At 33.4% G+C, this 25,636-nt stretch overlaps 4 protein-coding genes across 5 annotated transcripts; 2 read left to right on the top strand and 2 right to left on the bottom strand.

Annotated features, from left to right (window-relative positions):
• Nucleotides 1-216: 216 nt before the first annotated feature.
• LOC148196532 (uncharacterized) lies at nucleotides 217-5,466 on the bottom strand. Of its 2 annotated transcripts, none has more exons than XM_088095472.1 (3): nucleotides 5,218-5,466; nucleotides 1,853-2,062; nucleotides 217-649 (listed from the first exon to the last, which is right to left on the bottom strand). In XM_088095472.1, exons 2-3 carry the CDS (start codon nucleotides 2,033-2,035, stop codon nucleotides 395-397), a joined length of 438 nt encoding a protein of 145 aa, XP_087951598.1. In that variant the 5' UTR covers nucleotides 2,036-2,062; nucleotides 5,218-5,466; the 3' UTR covers nucleotides 217-394. The 2 variants fall into 2 exon arrangements, with proteins under 2 accessions (XP_087951598.1, XP_087951597.1); XM_088095471.1 differs by having other exon boundaries at nucleotides 1,853-2,066; nucleotides 5,218-5,460.
• A 161-nt stretch (nucleotides 5,467-5,627) lies between these two features.
• Nucleotides 5,628-7,583, top strand: LOC148196533 (uncharacterized). Its single transcript, XM_088095474.1, has 2 exons — nucleotides 5,628-6,223; nucleotides 6,472-7,583. The coding sequence occupies exons 1-2, from the start codon at nucleotides 5,851-5,853 to the stop codon at nucleotides 6,480-6,482; spliced, it is 384 nt and encodes a 127-aa protein (XP_087951600.1). The 5' UTR covers nucleotides 5,628-5,850; the 3' UTR covers nucleotides 6,483-7,583.
• Nucleotides 7,584-21,893: 14,310 nt separating this feature from the next.
• LOC148196534 (uncharacterized) lies at nucleotides 21,894-23,544 on the bottom strand. The gene is made up of 3 exons (XM_088095413.1): nucleotides 23,363-23,544; nucleotides 22,309-23,281; nucleotides 21,894-21,968 (listed from the first exon to the last, which is right to left on the bottom strand). Exons 1-3 carry the CDS (start codon nucleotides 23,542-23,544, stop codon nucleotides 21,894-21,896), a joined length of 1,230 nt encoding a protein of 409 aa, XP_087951539.1.
• A 782-nt stretch (nucleotides 23,545-24,326) lies between these two features.
• On the top strand, nucleotides 24,327-24,812 carry LOC148196535 (uncharacterized). Its single transcript, XM_088095414.1, has one exon. It carries the CDS (start codon nucleotides 24,327-24,329, stop codon nucleotides 24,810-24,812), a length of 486 nt encoding a protein of 161 aa, XP_087951540.1.
• The last annotated feature ends 824 nt before the right edge of the window (nucleotides 24,813-25,636 follow it).

Consider the following 25,636-nt stretch of genomic DNA (forward strand, 5'->3'; position numbering starts at 1 on the left):
ATATCTAATAATGATGTCAATAGCTTCTATTAGTACAGCAGGAAAAGAACAAAACCACAAAAAGGAAATGTACTGGGCCTTAGTGGCCCTATACTTTTTATGAATGTAACTCAAACAAGGTTGTTAGTTGGTTCTTTCTGCACCTCCTTTTCTTATTTCTGCACTCCCATAAAATTCATATATCTTAAATTATCCCTCATTAAAAATGAACTAAAATAGTGTTCAATAAATAAACATGAATTAAATCTATTTGGCACTGTAAACATAGTGTTCAAACATGAACTAAATTCATTCATCCTTTACTTGGCACAGGAAGAAAGCACATGTTTGGCATGAAAAATACAATGCAAACTGATTTTATGGAAGGTAACAACATACTCAGCTGTCTTTTAGTTTACTTTGTCTCTTCTTCCTCCAATTGGTACTCCTCATCGTCATCATTCTCATCTTCATCCTCTTCATCAAGTTTACTCATTTGGGAAAATTTGCTTAACTCCAACCTGCCTTCATCCTCTAAAACATCAAGCCCAAATTTTGTGTTACGTTGTTTGACCAAAAGCCAACGCAATAACCGGTCTTCTTTGTTTAGGTAATGCATCTCTTTGTTGATTTCAGGTGTAGCCATCATGCTCATTTGCATCAGCGTCCCCTACATCCATTAAAAAATGAAAATGGCACACATGCATCATTTCCATTCAAACTCAAAAAAAATTTAATTTTTAAGTCATCCTGTTTCACTAAAGTCACACTCTCAAACTAAATAAAGTTCACAGAAACTTCAGTAGCTGCAAGCTTAAAACAGAACACTCAATAAACATTTCTCAATCATATGTCCCAATTCATGACTAACACCTGTATCTTATAGTTATTATATTTTTGGATAGTTGTTATATTTTTGGGCTTAGGAATATATGATGTAAAACCTTGGAGGGCAAGAATAAGAAGACAGCTCAAAGGCTTTCGGACTTGAATTTTCTGGCTTGAAGTATTGTTAACTTTGAATCAAATTATTTACTCTATACTTTTATTCTCCAGTTTAAGGCAATCAGCATTTTACCAGAACAATTGCACTAATTGTCATTTGTGTCAGTCTGGTTCATTAGATCACTGATATGCAAGATGGACATCTAGTGTGGTCTCATTCAACAGGTGGCTAATTAAGCAGCAGATTCTACTAAATATGCTCATTCTCCATATAGTCTAATGCCACTTTGGCAATGTATCTCTCACTTGTTTTTCCTCATAGATTTTAGTGTTTCTTTTTGGGTAATCTCCTTTACACCCTAAAAATTAAATTATTCGAAATACTTCAAGCTATGCAAAACATTTCCAATGATCAAATACCTAAACTACCAAAGAACTTTTTATATCAATCTCTGTTATATTAATTTAATGATGTTATACAAACAGTTCTATCCATGACTAACAAAGCCCAGAACATTAAAGCAATGAAATTTTGACATAAATAGAACAAGAACTATGAAGGATTCACCTAAATGGTGGTGGTCTAGCTACATACTACTAGTGCAATGGTAGTTCAGTTACCGCAATGAGGTTAAATGGCCAGACAAAAATTTCATGAATCTATTACCACATAAATACTCTATCAGAATTAATGTTACAAGAAAATTTAACTATATTATTAGCAAATTAATTCGTTAACTGACAACTGTTAAAAAATATGAGTTAATTGAATTGCACCATCTAAATAGTAGAGTAATTCAGTGAAGTTCCTGAAGTATTCTCTAGGCTCAAAATTACGTCAATACTTATATAAAAAAGGTACTATAAACAGCACAACAACCAATGATGCATAAACTCTCTATAATGTATCACAAACAATCAACCTCACCTGATAATATCTACCATCCAACTTCTTCACACCATATCCCAACTGAATAGTTCCGAGATTCTTAACATCAGTGACAACCCCATTTCTTCCAGACACATGTTTTCCCACCCTTACAACTAAATCCAAAATAGCTTCTTTTGCGATATGAGGTTTAAAAAGAAACATACAGTCGTAAGGAGGCATCTTATTCCTCCTGCTTGAGCTAACAATCTATCTGCATGCAAAAAATAGAAGTTGGTCAAGAAGGTTAATCAAACTTTTTCACTACTGTAACACCCTTAATTTTAATGTCACAAAAACGTGTAAAAAAAAATTTTGCAATCATGAATAAAATCATTCTATTTTAATCTATAAGAATTCTGTACTAAAAATTCTTTCATATTCTACCACATGTAATTTTATCAATTTCATAGTTCAATAAATATACTCATTTAAAATCACAACATAATTAAAATTTTCAAAAAAAATTAAACTTTTACAACATAAAACTAGAAATTATCCAAATCCAACAATAACGTAAAAAGTTTGATACAACCATTTACATAAATAGATCAACTTTAAATAAAACTCCCATAGTCGATCCCCTCTCTCGTCAATCACACTGTTCCTGTAGAATCTACATTCCTATCTAACATATGTTCTACGATCATTGCACAGGTGTACACACAGACAAGTAGAATCTAATAAAATCATAAAATAGTATAATTCTACACCTTTCCAAAATCAGATATATGACGTAATACCATTTCCCTTTTATACATCATGCTTAATACGACAATTCACGGCAAGTCATCCAGTTCATACTTTAGTCTCTTCAAACAGCATCACCACAAGTTTATGAACATATCTCTAGTGCCAAACACATCCCATACGTACCCTATCTGTTTTATTTTAATTTCCCTGTTCCTACTTAATGTAACTTTAACCTCAAATACTCATTAATTTACAGTAAGATTAACTATGTGAACCTAATTATAACTTAACAGCAACATTTTCTAATAGCCTAAAACCATTTACAATTAAAACACTTCTACTTATACTCCTATACAAATAATTTCAGCACCTATATATATATTATCAATCATAAGCAAATGTCATATTACAAGAAACACATACATCTCACTTACTTATCCAAGTTACAAGCTATATACTTACCTCAGTCCACACCAACGTTCCCTCCCTGCACATTCCTTAAAGCTATACTAATTCTAATAAAATGATGCAGATTAATTTTTCAAGCAATATATATATTACGCAACCTGAACCGGGTTTGAGACCTACATTATCCCAATCACTTGCTTCGATAATACCCGAAACCTCCTCCTATTCAATTAACTAATTTTATCTTTACTAAATTATAATTCCAATCACGAGGTATATGTTAGAATATTTACCTATTTTTCATAATTATATTGTGTTTAGAGTTACTTTATTTATCATGACTATATTGTGTCTAGAATTATCCTATCTATCATTATATTGTGTTTAGGACTACCTTATTTATCATGTATATTTGTAACAATTTATTCTTATAAATAGAAAATTAGGAGAGAGATCAATTAAGCCCTCAAGAACTATTTTACAGTTTCAATCTCAAGTGTATCCAAACAATCTTCATAATATATTTCCTCTTAGCGAATAATTATACATTTAATTTATTTTACTATTATTATTAATTATTATTATTATTTTCCAATTATGCAGATAGTTATCTGCACAATTTAATATTATCCTGGCTGTTGAAATGTATTGTTTACCAATCAAAACCTTAAAAATTAATTTTCTACTGTTATTCCCAAATCTAATTTCAATTCTTTCACTTTATTAGCCTTTATAATTGAAATAGCACACAGACATAATTAGTCTAAGTTCTAATATGCATACTTGCCATTTATTAATTACCATAAACCATCCTTTGAGCATATTACTGTAACATGAATTATAGCCTACCAACCCACATCAATGATTGCCAACTCTTTTTCAAAGTGTTTATATTACTGGACAGGGTTTCATAATACTCCTACTGCATTTTAGCATCAAATAAATTCATACAAGTAGAATCTACACCCCCTAATAACAACAACCGTTGCACGTTGCACCAATTTTATTTTTCATTAGGTTATACACACCAACCAGCCAATATACACATCATCAACCATTGATTTAGAGATGTTAATTTATAACCCAACAACATGACTTCCTCTCGCATAAAAATTTCCAGTTTATTATCATCTCAATTATAAAACCCAATAAAGTTGCAAAACATCAATGTTTTTAGTACAGAAACAGCAGTAAAAACAACCTAATACAGCAAAGATGTTAATGCAGTAACAACAATCAAAACAGCTCAATACAGCAAGGATTTTAGTCAAAACAGCAAATAATTTTCTGCAGCATTTTAATCAAAAAAACAAACAATTTTCTGCAGCAATTTAAACCCAAAGAGCCAACAATTCAGCATTTTAATCAAAACAGCAATGACAGAATGTGCAGAATTCTGAAACAGAAACTGCAATGACAGCAAGTAGTGACAGCAAACCTCTTTGATAACAAACCACAAAGTGTCTTATATAGATTTTATAAGAGAGCACTTAACACACAAGCTGGAATCTAACTTATACACAACCAAAACCATTTTGGAACTTATACAGTGACTTAAGGATGAACTAAAAATATACAAATGCATTAGAGTCTAATTCGCCACCTAAAACTTCCAAACAATTAGTCATAAAATTCATGCATCAACAACCTCACCCTTCAAACCACAATTATCCCAAACATTATACAATATTTTTTTTAACAATACATGATTTCCAACCCTTACATATTCAGACAGTTAATCACGGTTATGTAAAGTTTTTAGCAAGAATTAGTAATCCAATCAATCATTTTACAAGTCCCAATAACTTCTACTCTTTGTTGCAGTACAACTTTCCAATTACAATGTAACTCTTTGCTTTTAACTAATTGGTGCTCATTAGATATAATACTACCCTATGCCTATTTATTTCCGTTCAATTAGAGTATGCAACATAATTATAAGTTCAATTAATCAAAAATAGCGTAATTACTGAAAAACAGAACATGATATGAATTAGCATGCCATACTCTTAAATTCAAGACATTTTCATTGCGTAATCATTACTTAGAAGTGAGAAGAACCTATCATAAGCTATTCAATCTTATTATTTAAATTTGAATTTTCGATCAGAAGGGTAGTGTATACTATTTATTCAAAAAGCTTCTCAGTACAAACTTAAACTTAAGAAAACTTTTGGATTGATTCAACATCTATAGGCTGAACAGAAATACAACAATCGAATAACCCAATCAAAAGCTAACAAAACAAGTTTAGCTCCCTATACCTTGATCCGAAGTCCTGTCTTTATGGCAACCTCTCAAATCGAAAACTCTTCGAATACCTCACGTTCTCACCCTCCACGCCCACAGCTCACGATTCTCCTCCGTTCTGTGTCCTCTTCTCCTTCTTTCCCAAAACGCGTTGCTATTCCTCTCTATTGTTCTCACACCGCAGAACCTCCTCTTCCTCTAGGGTTTTTTTTTTCTTTAGGGTTTTGAAGAAGGAAAAGAAAAGGGAATTAGAGAGGCGAAGGAGCTCTTGTACCTAAAGAAGGTAAAGCAAAATAAAACACCCTTCAGACAAGTACACATGGAAACGCACTTAACACTAGGTGAATCTTATTTTGCTGATATTATGTTCTCTTTATTTTTATTATAATTTTTAGTTATTGAAATTAGGATCTTTGAGTCCTCCATAAAACTCTACTTATTGATACATATTCTAATCATTTAATTGCCTACCATACAAATATTTAGTTGGAAATTAAGTAAATTTTCAAATTCCATAAAAATTAGATTTAGATTAGCACAGAGAAATGAAGAACATAATTACTTAAAACAAAATAAAATAAAAAATCATATGCAAAAATTGTGCTATTTTATTGAGTATATAAAAAAAATTGATTCTTTGACGTTACATGCCAGTGAGTATATACAAAAGATTTGAATTCTATGATCACGGAGGCTGCGGTGAGTCACGAAGGCTGCGTTCATGGGTCACTGCTGCGAAGGCGGACGAAACCATGCTCGCGGCTGCGGATGAAGCGAAGCCGGCGGCGGCTCTGGACAAGGCCAAGCAGCCGCCAACTGCTGATGAGGCCATCTTGCCGCCACCGACGGCTGACGAAGCCATCCCACAGGCTGCAAACGAGGCGTTGTCGCCGGCGTCCTGCCTCTTGTTGCAGTGTCTTCAGAATTTTCAAGGTGTGAGAGATTTTCAGAGACTCCTTATGGGCGTCAATGTAATTTCTCATGCGAAGGAAATTGAGAGTTCGAGTAACGTAGATTTCGGTAAGTTCAATTTTGAAGTTATTACTACTATAATAAGATTAAAATATACCGGTTATTTTTCTTATAGGTATGTGTTCTTCAGACATATATGGATGAGATAAAAAGAGTAGGCTTTATGTCTTGGTCAAGGACCGAGATAAAACAAGATAGGATTATGCTTCAGTTTTTAGATAATCGAGGTAGTAGCGTTTTTTTTTTCAAATTTTAGGACTCGGTTCATACTGTCATGCTTCGTTTTACTTTATCAGGTTGCAAATGAAATGGTAAAAACAGCATCTGCACATCCTGTTTTCAATTATCAGGAAATTAACAAAGTGAAAGGTGAAATAATATGGTAGCAAATCAGGGAGATTCTCAATTGATACCTACATTGTTACAATTTCTGAGGCTAAATCTGAATGTCAGAGGATAGAGGTTCCAACATGCACACAAGAAAACCCAAAAAATTATCAGCAGGAAGACAAGAAAACTCTCGCCAGGGTCACTGGTTTCCTCTGCTCCCCCTCCTTCCATGAATCCTCCGGCGTTGTCATCCCCTCCGGCCTCCACCCTCACTCCTCCATCCTCGGGTGGTTCTCTACTCGCCGCTAATCCGCACCGGGGTCCAGTGGTTCAAGCCCCGTTCCTCGACGTCGTCAACATCAGCCCTGTTTTCCGCGGCCACTACGGTGCGTTTAGCCCCACCTCGAGCCTCCCTGCACTCGACTGTGGGCTCCGTGGCTTCCCAATGGATGAAGCTGGTGATGAGAGGCTCGCCCGGATGAAGCAGGCCGCCAATGACCAAAGGGAGCTCGACAGATGGCGGCAACACTGTCTTGACCACGTGACGGCGAGGCAGCAACGGGGAGGTAGCGGCGGTGACGTTGTGGACGCAACGGGGAGGGAGCAGCAGCGAGGCAACAACGGGGAGGCGCGACGGTGAGGCAGTGGTTGGATGGCAGCACCAACATCTAGATCTTGTGCGATAAAAGGAATCGCGAAGCAATGCAATAACACTATAGCCGCGGCGACCACCTATCGGCGACCCTGTGATGGAGACGATGATGGAGCGCTTGGATGTGGCGGGTCGCTTGGATGCAGCGAGAGAGAAGAAAAGTGGAGAACTTTTTTCTTGGATGCAGTAGAGAGAAGAACATTGCAGCAGTAGGTAGGGTAACTGTGAAGTAGTAGGTAGGGTAACTTGCCTTGGTTATTATATCTTTGACCGAAGTAATACACTTCTACTGCCTCAATTCCTTCCTCCAACCGATGCCTATACGCAGATTATATGCTTCAGGTAGTTCTAACCGAGGTAACGTGACTATTATGCCTCAATGCCTGTTGAACCGAGGTCTATAAGTTCACTCAAATTGCAATACTGTCACCGCATTTATATTTACTTCGGGTTTGTGCAAACCAAAGCCTATTAGCTGGGTTAAAAAGCATTTTTTTTACTAGTGAATATTTTGTTTGCTTACTTCTATTCGTACAAGTTTCTAAATACGTATAAATTTCAAAATCTAAGGATACAGACTAACTTTAAAAAAGAGAAAAAACTAAAGAAATATTAATTAAGATTAAAAATACAATTTTTTAGAAGTGTAAGAAGGATTCAGAATAAAGTACACCTAACAAGTAATGGACTTTTTTTTTCTAATATAAAAATAAATATCCTAATAACTCATCACTTATAGGGTAATGGGTTTCTCGACATGCAATTTCCTCTTTTTATGCAATTGATGATAAAAAGTTTGATAATAGTTAAATTTTGAAATGATTATTTTATAAATATTGTAGTTAATTGTTAAGTTTGATAATAGTTATAGTATATATTGCTAACTTTAATAATATGTGTTTATATAGTTAAATTTAATTCATTAATGGTTAAAGTTATTTTTTAAAAATAATATATAAATATGTATATTTTAAGTGTTAATATTTATAATTAGAGCAACTTATAATGGTCAATTAATTAACTTCTTGAACCAAATTACTTGCATGTCATTGACTTGCAATTAAAGATGCAAAATAAACAAAGAAAGACGCTAAATCAGACATGAAAGGATAACTTCTTATTAATAATAAGATCAAATAAACAAATAAATGAATAATAAAACTGAAAAATAAAAATCAAACTTTTTCTATTTAAACAGAGAATAAAAAATTTAACCCTTAAAAAAAACTGTGTATATGTAGTCTCGTTTTAATCAATAGGTTCGGATTTATGCTTGAATTATGTGATTATATTAAATATTTAAAAAAATATAATAATTTTTTTAATATAATGAAAATGATGTATTAGATTAATTTTTTTTTGTGTTCAATATATACATAATCTTTTATTTATAATAAAAAGAGATGAACTAAATTCAAAATATAAATAAAAAATAATAATATATAAACTAAAATTAAAAATAAAAAGAAAATAAATATAATATTTTAACAATCTTGATCAAAAATATGGTCTTAAAAATGTTAAAGTTTTCTCTCGTCAAATTTTTTTTAGATAATTAACTTTTATTATAAGTTTTAGTTATTTAAATTAGAATCTTTGAGTCCTCCATAGAATTCTACTTATTTATACATATTCTAATCTTTTAATTGCCTACCATGCAAATATTTAGTTTTGTTTTGGTTGATATTTTTGTGGGGCCGAAACACGTGACTTTGTCGCTTCTGGATGACTCTGCCGCTTGCTCTCCTGTAATATAGACCGAACGCTCGTCCTTTGATGGGTCGCCTGAGTCGTTCGCCTTTCTTCCTTTTGGGTCGTTCAGTCACGTCAGTCTTAGCCGATCGGTTGCCTTTGTGCTCCAAGGGGAAGGTACCTGCAAAAGATACTCCGACACTCAAGTTAGGCGTGTGATTTGAAGAGTCTCGGCTCTTGGTTGAATATTTAGTGAATGGTTATCACTATTGAGTATTTGAGAGTAGCGTAGAGTGAATAATGTGTAAGTGGAACGTATCTGGCTTTCGGCCCTGACTTTGTAGTTATAATTTACCTCATGGATCCTGAGCTGATACACGCCCAACAAAATATAAACAGAATAAAATATAAACAAATTACCTGAAAATTCGGTTGGTTGTTTATAACCTACTTATCAATATCTTTAATTAGATATTCTTTGATTATTTTATCATATGCTGGACTGTTGGCCCAACAACAGCTTAAGCGCTGGCCCAATTGCGCCCCAATCTTTGACTTGAGTGGATGGATCGAACGGTGCTTAATGTTAACCATTCGGCCTCCACTGGGTACGATACATTATGTCCCTCAAGTCTGAGTTAAGCGTTCGGCTTTAGCCGTGGTTAACTATAGGACTTATGAGTTTAAGGGAGGCTGTTTTTCTTGTAGTAAGGAGCTTGCTTTCCATGTGCTTCACATCGTTGCTTCTTCTTTGGGCCGGACAGTTTAAGTAGTGGATGTTAAATGAACTTACCACCTGAGGCCATGGAAGGCCGAGAAGTGTAGGCCGAATGGCCGAATACTTGAAGCCGAGTGACCGAACATTTGTGGACAAGAGTGAGCGTTCATTGAGAATGTTCCCCACCATTTGGTTTAGGACGAGAGTGTTAGTCCTTGGGGACGTTCAACACCACTCGGTTTTTCAACGTAGGAGTTCATTTTGGAACTTCCTAGAGGACGAGCTTTTGTCGTTCGGCTTTGCACTAGGAGTTCCTAGAGAACTTCCTAGTGAGAGGGCTTTACCTCTTTGCTTTGACTTTGACCTAGGAGTTCTTCCTAAGGAACGGGCTTTACCGTTCGCCCTGGACGAGAGTGAGCGTTCACTTAAAACGCTCCCCACCACTCGGTTTAGTACGAGAGTGAGGCCGTATAGACCCTCACCGCTCGGTTTAGGACGAGAGTGAGGCCGTATAGAACCTCACCGCTCGATTTAGGACCAGGGATTCTCGGAGAGCGTCCCTGGGTTTTGTTGACACCAGTGATGGCTTACTTCTGAGAGGGATTTACCTCTTCGGTCTTCGTCTTCAACGAGAGGGATTTACCTCTCGGTCTTTGACTTTGACTTTCTGGCGAGAGGAATTTACTTCTTGAACGAGAGGGATTTACCTCTCGGTCTTTGACTTCAACTTTCTGGCGAGAGGGATTCACCTCTTGACCGAGAGGGATTTACCTCTCGGTCTTTTCTTCAATGAGAGGGATTTTACCTCTCACTTCTTGCACTCCTCTTGGCCGAGTGGTCTGCATGGTCTTGTCACCTGCACAAGACTTCTAGTTGATGCGCCTCAGGATTCTGCGGTCAGAGATAGGGTTGTGGCTGCGACTCTGCCTATGTTTCCGCTCCTCCTTTCTATGAGGTCATTTGGTATTTCTTTGTGGAGATCTTGATGAGCTTCTTATCCGCGATCGATCCGTCTTTACGTACTTACGAAGATGGCTGACACGAATGAGCTCTTCGATTTTATCTTTGAGTGTCACACACTCTTTGAAAGTATGTCCTAGGTTTTGATGGTATTGGCAGTGCTTTCTTCCATCAGCATTATTAGGTAAATGAAGCTTCCTGACCGAAAGTAGTTCGGCACTAAGGGCTTCATCAAGGATTTTTGCCCTGGGTGCATTGATAGTTGTGTAATGATCAAACTTTGGCATTCGGGGGAAGTCCTTTGGTCAAGAACCCCCTCCCTTGTCGTAGTTGTCGAACGTTTGTCTGTTGTCCTTTCTCTTTCCGCTTACATCAGCTTCCTGTTGTTGCTTTCGTTGTGAGCTCCTCATGTCCTCCATACGAACAAACTCAGCTATCCTTTCCTGAAGTTCATCAATTGTTTTTGGTGATCGTGCATATAGTTTTTCAGCAATATATCATGGCCTTAGACATGAAGGCAGGTTGCTGATGATAAAAGTGTGATTAACATCTTTAACTCGTTGTGCGGTTTCATTATACCTTTTCATAAAGGCTTTCAAAGTTTTCCCTTTCTCCTGTTTAGTATTTACCAATTCCGCTAGTGTTATATATTGTTTCTGATTGAAGGCGTATTGCCTTCTAAAGAGGATTTCTATAGTGGCGAAGCAATCCACTGTGTTTGGGGGAAGAATGTTATACCACTCCAATGCTTCGTCCTTGAGCGATAAGGAGAAGGCTCTGCATATGACCAGAACATTGTCCATGTAGAATGTCATTGCATTGGTGAAGATCTTAAGGTGATTATCGGGATCCGTTGAGCCATCATACTTCTCTAATACCGGAGGATTCTTCTCTGGCATTGGAGTTTGCATGATGGTTGCCGTAAAAGGGAGTAAGCTGGTTGGCTGAACAGTTTGGATGGGCGAAGGTCCTCTCCTTCTTCGACTGTTCAGGTTGGTGTGCTAGTATGGTTGTCGATTACTACTTCCCTCATTTCCATTCTTGTGGTTGGAGGCGGACCCCTCGGTATGGACTCGTTTTGCCCTTAGCGTCGCAATCTCCTCTGCATGCTTTCGCCTATGCCTGTATGGTTCTTGCCTGTGCTTGTATTTGCGTTATCAAATCTCTGGTATTCTGTTGTCCGTCCATGCTCCTCGCGGTCACCATCTGGGTGTCTTCTGCTTGCTCTCACCCTCACGGTGGGCGCCAAAATGTTTCGGTTGATATTTTTGTGGGACTGAGCCACGTGACTTTGCCGCTTCTGGATGACTCTATCACTCGCTCTCCTGCAATATAGACCGAACGCTTGTCCTTTGATGGGTCGCCTAAGTCGTTTGCCTTTCTTCCTTCTGGGCCATTCGGTCACGTCAGCCTTGGCCGATTGGTTGCCTTTGTGCTCTAGGGGGGAGGTACCTGCAAAAGATACTCCGGCGATCGGTTGCCTTTGTGCTCAATAGTTATCACTATTGAGTATTTGAGAGTAGTATAGAGTGAATAATGCGTAAGTGGAATGTACCTGGCTTTCGGCCCTGACTTTGTATTTATAATTTATTTCATGGATCCTGAGCTGAACAAGCCTAACAAAATATAAACAGAATAAAATATAAATAGATTACCCGAAAATCCAGTTGGTTGTTTATAAATTGTTTATCAATATCTTTAATTAGATATTATTTGATTATTTTATCATCTACTGGACTCTTGGTCCAACAATAACTTAAACGTTGACCCAATTGCGGTTCAATCTTTGACCTGAGTGGATGGACCAAACGGCGTTGAATGTTAATCGTTCGGCCTCCACTGGCTACTATACAAGTTTGAAATTAAGTATAGTTATTTATCCATTTTCAAATTCCATAAAAATTAGATATAGATTAGCACATAGAAATGAAGAACATAATTACATAAAACAAAATAAAATAAAAAATCATATGTAAAAGTTGTGCTATTTTATTGAGTATATACAAAAGATTGATTCTTTGATGTTGCAGGGAGTAAGTATATACAAAAGATTTAAACTCTTTTGATCACGGAGGCTGCGGTGGCGTCACTGCTGCGGGGGAATCAGATTAACTCATTTTAATATTCGTTTATTTGTTTAAATTATTAAAACATTTTTAATTTAAAAATTTTATGTTAACTTTTTTGTTATTATTTTTATTTGTAAAAACATACCTTTTAGTACTTTTACTTCTTTATAATCTTCTAACTTTTACTTAATTACAATTTGTTTCTTAAGATTTAATATTAAAAATGTATATCTTTTGATATTGCGTTTCTTTTAATATAATTTTATTTTAAAAAGTATTTAAAAAAAAACACATATAGACATATATAAAGATATATTTATATTGTAATAGAGATAAAATAAAAAAAATTATATATTTAAATACAACAATGATTATGAACTTTTACGGAGTATACAAAGTCAACCCTTAGACATTTAATATCCTTTCACTTCTGCAGAATACCGAATCTCCATCTGTTATTGACGTAGTGGGCTTAATGTTGTTCAGAAGATCTACTTGTTGAAAAAAAATAAAAAATCAGACAAATGTTGTTATTAAAAAGTAGACTTAATATCTTATTTTGTCCCTAATTTCGTTCGAAAATGTCAAATTAGTCCATCCTTTAAAAAATGCGTCAATTACGTCTTCACTTAATAAAATTTGCATCAATGAAATTCCTTCCGTTAAATCCGTACAAACGGCGTTAACTAAAGAAAAAGACAAATAATTAACGCCGTTTGTACGGATTTAACGGAAGGGATTTCATTGATGCAAATTTTATTAAGTGAGGACGTAATTGACACATTTTTTAAAGGATGGATTAATTTGACATTTTTAAACGAAACTGAAGATAAAATAAGATATAAAATAGGATATTAAGCCTAAAAAATAACAATGTTTTGTAAAGTAACGAAGGCGGCAAGAGGTTTCGAGGCAATATTATTGTAACATCATATTTTCACACATCCTAATTTATTACTCCTACCCTTATATTTTTCATTGATTAAAATGGAATTAACAAATATTAATGATAATTTCAGTTAATAGTGACTGTCGCGCAATAAATCTTATTTATATGGTCATCGTATGTAAACTAAAATAGTATTTTCTTTACTCACTTTTAAGACCTGAAATTACGATTACAATTCCAAATATCATAAGGATTAAAATATAAAAACTAAATAGAAGAAAATATTTCAAATTATTTAATGTCATAAGGATTAAATAATTTTAATGCCTTAAATAGTTTTCAATTATAGAAACTAAATTATAACAATTTTATAAAGATTAATTATAGGGAAATTATAGCATAAATTATATATTCATTCCTATTATCACCTACGAAATCTAAAAATTAAGAACATATTTAAAAATATAATTTAGACTTTAGAAATAAAAAACTTAATTGGTTAAAATTATTTTAGTCGAACTTTAAAATATACGTATGCTTACTTTTTGTATTTTTTTTGCTTTTGTTTTATATTTAACACAAATATTTAATAATTAATAATGTGTATTAAATATTGAATTGTTGGCTTGGACAATTTAGAAAAATGATTTTTTATAATATATTACTATAAGAAAATTCCTAAATAGAATTAATTTTAGTGACAAAAAATATTAATCATAACCAATTTACATTCTAATTTATAAACTAAAATAATTGATAACTAAAATAGTCTCTATTATGAACGAAAAAAATATAATTAGTTTATAAATAAGTTTTTAACTTTAGCTACCAAGATTTTAGTTACCAAAGAAATTAGTTTCTAATAATTTTTTAGTTAGCAAAGAAATTAGTTTCTAATAATTTTTTAGTTACTAAAGAAATTAGTTTCTAATAATTTTTTAGTAAGCAAAGCATTGATAACTAATGTGTTTTTATTAATCGAATGTGTAAAGAACTTGAAGAGATACATAGTCATCTATTTATCTTAGGTATTACTCAATTATGTTTGTTCTTCATTATCATTTGCATGAATGTCACTGACGCTCACAAGTTAGATAAGTTGAAAAATGAAGTAACAATCTTGTATTAGTTGAAAATGTATTTTTTGCTTTTATTTTTTATATATATTTAATAATTTATTGTGGGAGATTTTTGCTTTTATTTTATTTTTTATTTAAGTTTTGTTCACGTTACAAAATGATATGGATCCTTGTTCTAGAAAGGCGTCCAGCCTAATAGCTACTAAGTTTAGAAGCTATTTAAGAGCCATGATTGGATGCCCTGTGGATAATACCATTCCTTCCTTGAATGCTGTTCAAGAGAGAACCTCATAACAAGATATTAAGGTATATTACCTTTGTGATTTATTTGTTCTTAATTAATATATTTGTAATGTAATATTTTTTCTGTTGTTAAATTTACAGCAAAGTTTTGAGATTTCAAGCATTAAAGCCATGGGGCAGATTGCTACTACGTAGATGGACTTGAAAATTTTGATACTTTCAAGATATTATTTACGAATTTACCTATAAATAATTATTTATGCATAAATCTGTAAGTAATTTTTTATGAATTTTCGTAAATAATTATTTACAAATAAATCAATAAATAATTACATATGAATATCCGTTTATAATTATCTACACATATATCTCTATGTAATTAAATTGGTTTTTTCTAGTAGTTGTATAATTAATATAAAATTTTGGACATTAAAATTTCTCATAATTACTACAAGAATATAAATGTAAAGAATTTATAATATATAATTGTGTTTAAAACAAATAATTAAAACATGAAAACTTTATTGGATGGTTCAATAAATAAATCTCAAAGAAACATATACAACTCTTATTCTTTAACAAAATCCTAAACAAATACATTAATTAGGAAAAATAACAAAACTGTTACAATGTGTTACCTATTCAACTACCATAATTTTAATATATATTCATTATAAACAAACTTAAGAATTTGGTACCATGTCAAAACCATTTACAATGAAAGTGAGATAAAGAGTTTTCTTAACTCAGCCAACTCCAATTTCATAAAGCCAGTTACAAAATTACAATCATAAAACTATTAAGATGTGCTTAATACTAAAGATCACGTACATATTTTAATTCTAATACAAAACCATGTTGAGTTAGTTAACTAAACATGTGTTAATTAAAGAAGTGTGTATACCTGGCCAAATGTGACTCAAGACTCTCTAAGCTTGTCTATTTAACACAAAAACCATTGAATGTAAAATAATAGCTTTAGTCATCATAAAAAATTTATGGACAACAAATCTATATGTCGTATTCTTCAAATTGCAGGTTAATGAAAATAATAAAATGCAGTAAATACTTTTATTCAGAACAACAAAATATCAAATCTGATCTTATAATTGCTTTGATTGTTTGGAACCTTTTTATGATGATATTTCAAATAGGATGTTTGGAATCTAATCCCATATGTATTTTATGGGAATCATATTTCAAAATAAACTCTTTTAATTTAATCTCTTTGACTCATTATTTGAGGACGATTTTCCATATGACGTATTAATATAAAACTCCACACTTGTAATTTTTTGAACCTTAAAAAAAGTTTATCTAATTGAACAATTGAATCATTAGTATCTTAGTATGATGCTTCAAAATATCAAAGAAGATAAATTTATCTTGTTTTCATCTTCATGGGCAACTTCCCTTTTATTACTTTTAAAAAATAAATCTATTCTTTTATTATTCGTCAATATAAATAATTTTTTGAACAAAAAAAGTGTAAGATTAAAAATTAATTTATTGTAATTTAATAAAAATTTAGAAAAATAATTACTAAATAAAAATTTATGATAATTAAGCCACAATTAAAAACTGATTATGAAAAAATATATACTTTTTTTTCTATGTCCATAAAAATCAATATATAAAAGGTTCATGAGATAAAAAAAATGTCAACTATTAAACGAATATTTCATTATCAAGTTAAACAAGAAAGAGTTTTCCTTTAAAAAAACGAAAGATAATATATGAGAAATGATAGAAAAAAATAGTAGTTTGTGTCTAAATTTATTTTTTCTTCAAAAACAAAAACAAAATATGTGAGAGTAGAAGAAGAGTAGAATCTATTGAAAACTCAAAAGACAATGAAAAAGAAAAAGTAAATATATTTATTATTTATTATATTTGATTTAATTTTTTATTATTTAGTAGTTGTGCTTAATAAAAGAAATAAAAAGATACCTAATTTAATTTTCATAAATTCTTAATATATATTATATTTAATTTTAAAAACTTCAAAAAAATTTGAAAATTTCTAATATATACTACATATAATTTAAAAATTTTCAAAACAATTTGGGGGGCATGGCAACCCCTAGTCCCTTAAATGATCTCTCCTATTTATTTTGTGCTTTTGATCTGACTTTATTCATGTTTTATTTTAATAGGACTTAATTGACTAGCTTGTGTATGTGTATTTTTATTTCTCATATTGAAAGAGAGTTTTTCTACTTTAAAAATATCAGTGTCTTTTACTGTGGTTATTGTTGTCATTTCTGTTGTTGATCCTCACAAATAAAATCTTGTAAGTTTATGAAATTATTTTCAATGTTTGTTTTGTTATTATTTCGTTAAAGTAATATCAAAGCTCTTTAGTTTTAGGATATATTAACTTACTTGAATAATGAAAGAAAATACTAAGATTATTGATTTAAATAATAAGAAGTATTGTTCGAAAAGAAATTACTTCTTTTCGTCTTTACTATATAAAAACTGAATTAAATGTCTAATGAGAAAATGATAGGATTGGATTTTCAAGAAAAAAAAATTGGAGTGTCAAAATTTTATTTATAGATACATAGGCCAAACGAATATGCTACATCCGTTCACGCAGAGATGTTTTTTTTTTTAATTTATTATTAGTTTTTATTTTAATTTTTTATTTTCAATTAATTTGTTACGTAATTATTTTATTTTAATTTTTTTAGTTTATTAATTTATTATATTTTTAATTAATTTATAGAATATTTAAATTTAGTATTTTTTCTAATTTGTTATTTATTTATATCTAAATTAAAATTTTTTTATTTAATGAAATAATTATTATAAATTTAATGAAAAAATAATATTAATTTAATGAAATAATTATTAATTTAATTAAAAAAAATTTGTCAAAAATGACAAGAACACGAGGTGCATCTTTTAGTTTTCGTAGAGAGAGTTTTAGAAGAGAGAGTTCTGCACAGGGTGGAGGTAGGAGACGACCTACAGCTTCAGCTCGGAGAAGATGTGCAGCTCCTATTCAGGATGACTCTATAGCCGAGGACCGAGCGTTTGAGGAGGAGACATATTAGGCCTATGAGGGTCCTGTTTAGGAGGAGGCATTTGAGGCCCCTGATGACGATAATGAGGAGGAGGAACATGTCGATGTTCCTGACATACAGGAGGAGGATCTTGGTGGATTTCCTGGAGGTCCACGTGATGCTTCATTGCTGACGCACTATGTTCAGCATGTTGCTTATGGTATTTCGCAGGGTCGGGTAAGTGCATAACTTAAATTTTAATTAAGTTTTTTTCTAATACAATTGATATTAAATATTGTTGTATAGGATCGAGGGGAGATACTGAAGTTGATCTCCCATGATAAAAAGGTTAATAAGTTAGGACCGTGAGCCGAAGGAATTCAACGTGTTGAATTCCTCTGCCATGCCTCTCACAGATATTTGCTATGATTACGTTGATAAGGGCTTATTGCTCGGTTTCATAGAGAGATGATACTTTGAGACGAGTAGTTTCCATCTCCCTATAGGGGAGATGTCGATCACTCTTGACGATGTCTCCACTTTACTTCATCTTCTAGTACTGTGACAATTATGTGATTTGGAGGAGTTGGAATTTGAGGAGGCTCGTATAGACCAGCTCGTCGTTGATGGCGGTGCAGCTGGTGCTGAGATGGAGGATGCACGTGGTCCGAAAGTCAGACTCAGCTGGCTCAGAGAGATATATGTTCAGAGGTGTCAGTCGCAACATTGGGACTATGTTGCTAGAGCATATCTGTTGCATCTAGTAGGATGCACGATTTTCGCAAATAAAAGAGCCACTTCTATACGCGTGTCTTACCTACTATTATTTAGAGATGTACATGGGTGTGGCAGATATGCTTGTGGTGTTGCTACACTCGCCCATTTTTACGACCAGCTCGGGGATGCGAGTCTGGCTTCCACGAAGCAGATGACTGGATTTCTGACTTTGTTTCAGGTACAAACATATACCCTTCACATTTATTTTATGTACTTATTTCCATGTTCAAAGAAGAAAGATATTTAATTGAATAATTATTTTTTAGAGTTGGATATACGAGCATTTCCCTAGCATGGGAAGGAGGCGGTTGGTGTCTTCTTATAATGAGACCACACCACGTGCGGCTAGGTGGCAGAGCCCTCGGCAGAGTTCGACTCTTGCAGAGATTCGGTCGTAGTTGGATGGCCTGACATACAGTGGAGTTGTATGGCATGCATATGAGGGACATCGGGGCATTCGTCCATTCTTCGACATCTGTATGTATTCTTGATGGATTCAGATTGGTGACACCCTTTCCCGTCATTAGCCTGAGCGTGTGATGAGACAGTTTGGGTTGTACCAGGAGATTCCACGACCACCCACTGTCGTTGCAGATGCAGATGTAGTCGCTATTGGTTATGCGTGGTTGCACTTCATGAATCACGTTATTATGAATGTGAGACAGACATCATACCCTTTTGAATGTGTCGATGGATACATACAGTGGTTTAGGAGGGTTTCACATCCCTATATTATTCCTACTGCACCTGACGTGAGACCGGCTCTTGCGCCTACACAGCGCCCTGATGTTCCACAAGAGGCACGACCCCATCGTAGATCCTCTCCACCTTCACCATCTGGCATCGTGGTATGTTATTTTTCATTGCTTATGTTATTAAATTTTCTTAACCATGTTTATTTATTTGTTTGATATAACTATAATGCAGGCTAGATTTAGGCGATAGAGAAAATGTTACAATCGTTGATATCGTGTCGTCATGTGACCGAGGGTACTGTTGCACATCAGGTGTCGGTGGACCTGCTTCAGATTGCTAATGAGGGCACCGACGAATATTCTCCGACTAGGAGAGGGCAGAGGCATGTGCGTGGTAGACGGCCGACGTCTAATTGATAGGACTTTGTATTTCATTTTTTTAACAAGTTATGACTCACGAGATTATGTGTTATTTTTGGACACACATAAATGACTAAGGTTACAACTTTTCTTTCATTTAGCTTGCAGTGCAAATTGTTTTATGCATTCACCCTATTTTCATTTAATATGATTTTCGTTTTATAAATATGGTGCAGAGGTTTATTTCAACTAATGACTTAGAGTTGTAATTTAATTTTTATAAAACTTGCATTATTAAATGTGGTACAGTACTACGATTTTCTACAAAGATTATATTATTCGTTTTATTTTTATTAATCTAAATATACACCATTAATCATACTTTATATGGAATCCTTGCATGTAGTACTTATTTCAAGGTAATATGCCATTCATTATGAAATTTTTATGGATTCCTTTCAAAACAATTGCCATTCATCACAATACATTTATAGAGTACATAAGTTTTACTTTTCTTCTAATTCCGTAGGTTGGGTGCTGTTTAAATTCTTCAAAATTTTATGTCAGGTATATTAGTGATTTTATCATTGGATTGAAGTGGGGCCGCTTTGATATGCATGCTATAAAGTTACGTACATATATCTATATATAAATATATAATATATTATATTAGGTGTTATATATATATATATATATATAATATTATATTAGGAGTTACGTAAAGGAAAAGAAGCGAGAGATATACGTTCAGGAGTTTTTTATAAGTTAGAAAAGTAAATGTTTAGTATTTTAGTTGAATGAAGGGTGTGGGTGTTGGGTAATTTCGGCAAGTGCACCGAATCGTTTCAAGTAATATAACTATGGTAAGATCAAGTATCGTTTTTCCAAGAGACTCGTAATACTAAAGAATTTTGCGATTAACAACTCATATAGACTCAATAGAACAACGTTCATTTATATATATGTGCAATAAGATAAATTCACAAATATACAATGGTTGGACTTTGGTCATAAAAGGCACTTAGATATGGACAAGACTAGAAATGGTATGAAATGACATTGCTAAGGTTAGTTTTCACCTATTTCACTCTTGAGCTTACCCAATTTCATCTCCTCTCCATCAATTTACTAAAGTCAATCCACAAAAACACTCTAGCCCTAATCCCTTAGGTGGAAGAGCCTAGGTTTTCCCTATTAAACTCCAATCCCTTGGATAATCTAACAAGCAAACCCGCATTAAAGAGCTAGGATCTTAAGACAACATGTGAATCATCTTCCATCCCTAGAATCAATGACCACAAGGACTCTTGTTTCAGTTCAAGGTTCCATCTTACGTCCCCATAATCCATGAAACCCCAAATTCAAGTCATGAACATTCCTATTACATGCAAGCTTTAAGATTGGAAGCAAGAATACTAGCAATTGATAGAAAAGACATATATATAATCAAATCAATCATCCATTACACAAGAATTCTTAGGCTACAACAATCCCTAACAAGATGAATTTGGTTCTCCACTTTCATGGAGAACCCTAAAGCTTACAAAATGGAAGATGGAAGAAGAAGGAGACCCAAAGGAAGAGGATGAGATGTTCCCACAAGCTCCTCACGGCCTCCATGAACTCCAGTAGAATCGCATCTCAAAAGAACCAAAGACCCAAAGCCCTTCGCGTTTCTGAGTTAAATAGACAAATCTGCCATGTTAGCAAAAATGGCGCTTCAGCGCCCCTAAAGAGCGGGGGCCCGGGCGCACGTCAGTCAAACTCAGCAGTTGGTGCACTGGCGCTCAAGCCCCCATGGAAAAAGGGGGCCCGAGCCTGACTCTGCTACACTGCTTCTTTTTCTGGTTTTTTGTGCAGATTTACTTGCCTTTGTGGTTGGTTCAGTTCTTTACATTGTTGGAGATTCTTCCAACCACATTATTAGCTACAAAATAAAGGGATTATAGATAAAATTACATCAAAGTAGCCTATTCATAAAACTAAGATAAAAGAGAGAATTAAGCAAGTTACAAGCTAGAAAAGAGTTTATTTTGCTACTAAATTCATGCTTAGAGAATGGTAATAATTAGCATTATTAGTGGGTCCATCAAAAAGCTTAAAATACACCTTAACAAAAAGTAATAATGTATTTTTACATATCTTCATAAATATCACGAATCACCCAAGTCAACATAAGATGTCGTTATGCCCATCAACTGTGCAAATGCTTGCATCCTACTAGTATAAATAGATGATCACGCTCATGCCTCAGGGAAACAGTGGGTTGAGGAGATGATATTCACCATGGGCAAAGGACAACCTTCTTGTAACTTAACCTGCCATAATACAAATTACAATAGTTAATTGAGTCATAAGTAATTTTCAAATGAAATAACAAAATAATACAATTACCTCTACGAAATGACATCCATGAACATGTCCTATACAAATTAACCAATGTTGAGTTATATCAAAAGGTGGTGTGGAACGTAATGGAAAGATAGTATAATTTTGAGATGATGACATACACACTAAGATGACATTATATCGGTTAGCAATTGCATAACCAATGTCTGGTAATGCATCCACTTATTCCTGTTAGCCTGTTATGAATAAAAGAAGTTGTTAGATAAAATAAATATAATAATTAAAATACATAAAACAAGAAACACTTACCGTCGACTGTGACTGCACCAACAAAGAGTTCCTCAATTCTTTTACTCTATCATACCCTCCTACTAGGCATGCGTATTCATCACGCCATTGAATGAGTTCTTTGTATAAATCATTTTTGATAACGAGCCATGAATCTTCGCTGAGTTCCAACGACGCATCAATGCATCTATATCCATAGTGACCATCAGCCACAACATCAACAACGTCCACAATGAAGGGGTGAGTAATAGAATGAAACTGGTCTATCATTGGAACTCTCTTTTTCTTCACTATATTTGGCTTTGATTGTAATTTACTTTTCACAATTGAAGATTCTATGGTTGAATGAAAGGCATCGACATACTCAAAATATGATGGATCCCACGTAGTAGACCTTTCTCTTCGTTGAACTTTACTTTTTTGAGCACTCTTTGTCTTGACTTTATGTAATGGAGGGACCATTGATGTCAATGTAGGACAAGTAATTTCAAGTAACTTCTGCTTGATGGCGACTTTACCTCCAATGTCAACCTCATTGAATTGTTCTTCTACTTGTTTCAACTCATCTTTAATGGCTAACTCGGGCTCAGTTTCATTTAATTCAACATTTGAGAAATGCAATCTTCGCCACATGATATGAAATTCACCTAGAGGGATCAATCCAACATCATACTGTGCTAATTCACATACACAGGGGACACCAAATGTACGTCTCAATACGCATCCACACTTTGATGAGTCCAATCCTATTTGCTGCACTCTTTCCAATTCCTTAGCAATGAGATCCAATGCATATCGAGAGACACACCCAATAAGTTTTCTATATCTGTATCCTTTAAAAGGGTCACTCGTGAGCAATAGACTTCTTTCAAATGACGCCTTAATCTTGTTGTGTTGTAGGATAACGACGTTATGAATACTATCCCAACAAGAACACAAATCACCCATACTATTGCCTAGAACTTTCTTCAGACTCCAATGAGCAGACTCAACCCTGAAATAAAAAAAAACCATCAACAAGTGAAAATAAATATTTATCTACAAAACAAATAAATAAAATAACATTACAACATACCTATTTGTGGTTGTGTTTCCTAAATGCATTACTCTGTTCATCCATAACTTTACAAAGTATGTACTGTACGGAATAATCCAAGTCTGATTCACATATTCAAAGAACAAAGGCCATGAACTGCTCGCGTATTGAAGACCATTCACATACTCAGCAAACAAGCTCTCATCATCACATTTGCCCATGCATCCATCAACACATCCAAAGCCTCAGTAGAATGAACTAACATTTTGCATTTAGCTTTAACATTTTTAAGGATGTGGAATTGACACAACATCTGATATGACTCAGGGAATACATTTGCAATGGCATTCATCAAAGCCAAGTCTTGGTCAGTGGCAATGACTTTAGGACCACCCTCATATGTTAAAAATAAACCTTTCAACTTTTCCAAAGCCCATGTGAAATTACTCTATCGTTCAGGAGACAAGAAAGCAAATGCTGCAGAGAAGTTTAACCCTGTAGACGTCATGCCCAAATTCTCAAGCAACGAAAGTCTATATCTATTTGTTTTATATGTGAAATCCATCAAAAATACAACATTAAATGAGTTTAACAATTTCACCGCATCAGGATGTGTCCAAAACAGGTCAGTAACAACCTCTGAATCGTCGGCACACCTACTCCAATGAATGTACTTATCTCGGTCCAACAACATCATAAGTTGTTGTAGTTAAGTTCTGGACCCTCTCAATGATCGTTTATACGCTTGCCTTGCGTTGTAGATTTGTTTAATCGTTGTGATATTTCGATCATTATTTTGTTTAAGGGTTAATAAAATATTTGCAGGTTAACTTTACTCTTTGTCATATCAACCAGTAATGACTGCTTGATATATAAAAGTTATTTATTATTTTAATTATATGAAATATATAATTTATTATATTAACATTTTTATATTTGTTTGATTAATTATTAATTATGTTAATAAGACTTATTATAATTTTATAGGTAATTATTGTTTAAAATGGATGAATATCTTCATATGGATTCTCAAGTTGGTTCTAGTTTGATATCTGATTTCTCTTCATTCATTAGTGAAGTTGGAGAGGGAGATTTGACAAAAAAATTTACCACAAATGAAATATTTCGTTCACGGGAGCACTTAATTGATTGGGTGAGAGAGATGGCTTATGATTTAGGATTTGTTGTGGTAATAGTAAGATCTGATATAGCTACTGGTGTACGGGGAAGAAAAACGTTTGTCATACTTGGATGTGAAAGAGGAGGGAAATATCGGAAATACAAAGCCGATGCAGTGCCTAGTGTATGCGACATTCGTAAATGTGAGTGTCCGTTTAGATTAAAGGGTAAACCATGTTCAGACGGGGATGGATGGGTGTTGAAAGTGATGTGTGGACATCACAACCATGAGTTGGATGAAACTTTAGTTGAGCATCCTTATGCTGGAAGGTTAAATATGAGTAACCTAACCCTAAACCCTAAACCCTAAACAATAATTACCTATAAAATTATAATAAGTCTTATTAACATAATTAATAATTAATCAAACAAATATAAAAATATTAATATAATAAATTATATATTTCATATAATTAAACTAATAAATAATTTTTTATGTAATTATAAAATTGTTAAAGAATACAAAAATCATATATAAAAAATATATATTATATCAAAACATTAAAACAAAAAACTAAATATATACAACGTGCAAAATAAAAAAGATATAAATATAAACTAATAACAATAAAGATCTTCATAAATACATTATTAAAATACATCAAAAATATATTCAAAAATAATACATCAAAACATATAAATTACATAAATAAAATATCTTCAACATTAATATAAAAAAATAAACTAATAAAAATAAGCCGGAAAAGTAATCATTTAATTTTTAAACGGATGTTGACATCCGTTGACGGATGGTCACATCCGTTGACGGATGGTCACATCCGTTTAAAGATTATACAATTACTTTTTTTAGGGTTTATTACGCACCTTCGCGACGAATCCTTCAAACACCACCACACCACCACCACATAGCGATCTTGCACGGCTGATCAATTGCTTCCACTACCACTTGCAATTTCTCCACACCAACTAATGAAAGTCCACCACTCTCATACCACAATTCTATCACAATTAAAGAATGAAAGGAAGAAGTGTGGAAAAAAAGAAGAATACAATGAAAGAATGAAACAATGAGGACACGAACGAAAAAGAAGAAGAGTTGCCACTGCCTAGAAGATTAGAGTGGGTAAAGGTTAATTAACCCTAAAATTTTACTAAGGGTAAAATAGGAATGAG

This window comes from Vigna umbellata, chromosome 7 (assembly GCF_029865625.1).
Source record: "Vigna umbellata cultivar VRB3 chromosome 7, Vumbellata_1.0, whole genome shotgun sequence".
NCBI lineage: Eukaryota > Viridiplantae > Streptophyta > Magnoliopsida > Fabales > Fabaceae > Vigna > Vigna umbellata.

What these genes read in the sequence shown, in the direction of transcription:
- LOC148196534 (XM_088095413.1), bottom strand. Translation starts at nt 23,544, where the DNA reads ATGGGCAAATGTGATGATGAGAGCTTGTTTGCTGAGTATGTGAATGGT. An exon ending in GGAAACACAACCACAAATAG is followed by an intron (nt 23,282 to 23,362) that starts GTATGTTGTAAT and finishes TTTTTATTTCAG; the next exon opens with GGTTGAGTCTGCTCATTGGA. An exon ending in TGGTGCAGTCACAGTCGACG is followed by an intron (nt 21,969 to 22,308) that starts GTAAGTGTTTCT and finishes GTATTATGGCAG; the next exon opens with GTTAAGTTACAAGAAGGTTG.
- LOC148196535 (XM_088095414.1), top strand. Translation starts at nt 24,327, where the DNA reads ATGGATGAATATCTTCATATGGATTCTCAAGTTGGTTCTAGTTTGATA.
- LOC148196533 (XM_088095474.1), top strand. Translation starts at nt 5,851, where the DNA reads ATGCCAGTGAGTATATACAAAAGATTTGAATTCTATGATCACGGAGGC.
- LOC148196532 (XM_088095472.1), bottom strand. Translation starts at nt 2,035, where the DNA reads ATGCCTCCTTACGACTGTATGTTTCTTTTTAAACCTCATATCGCAAAA. An exon ending in TGGATGGTAGATATTATCAG is followed by an intron (nt 650 to 1,852) that starts GTGAGGTTGATT and finishes TAATGGATGTAG; the next exon opens with GGGACGCTGATGCAAATGAG.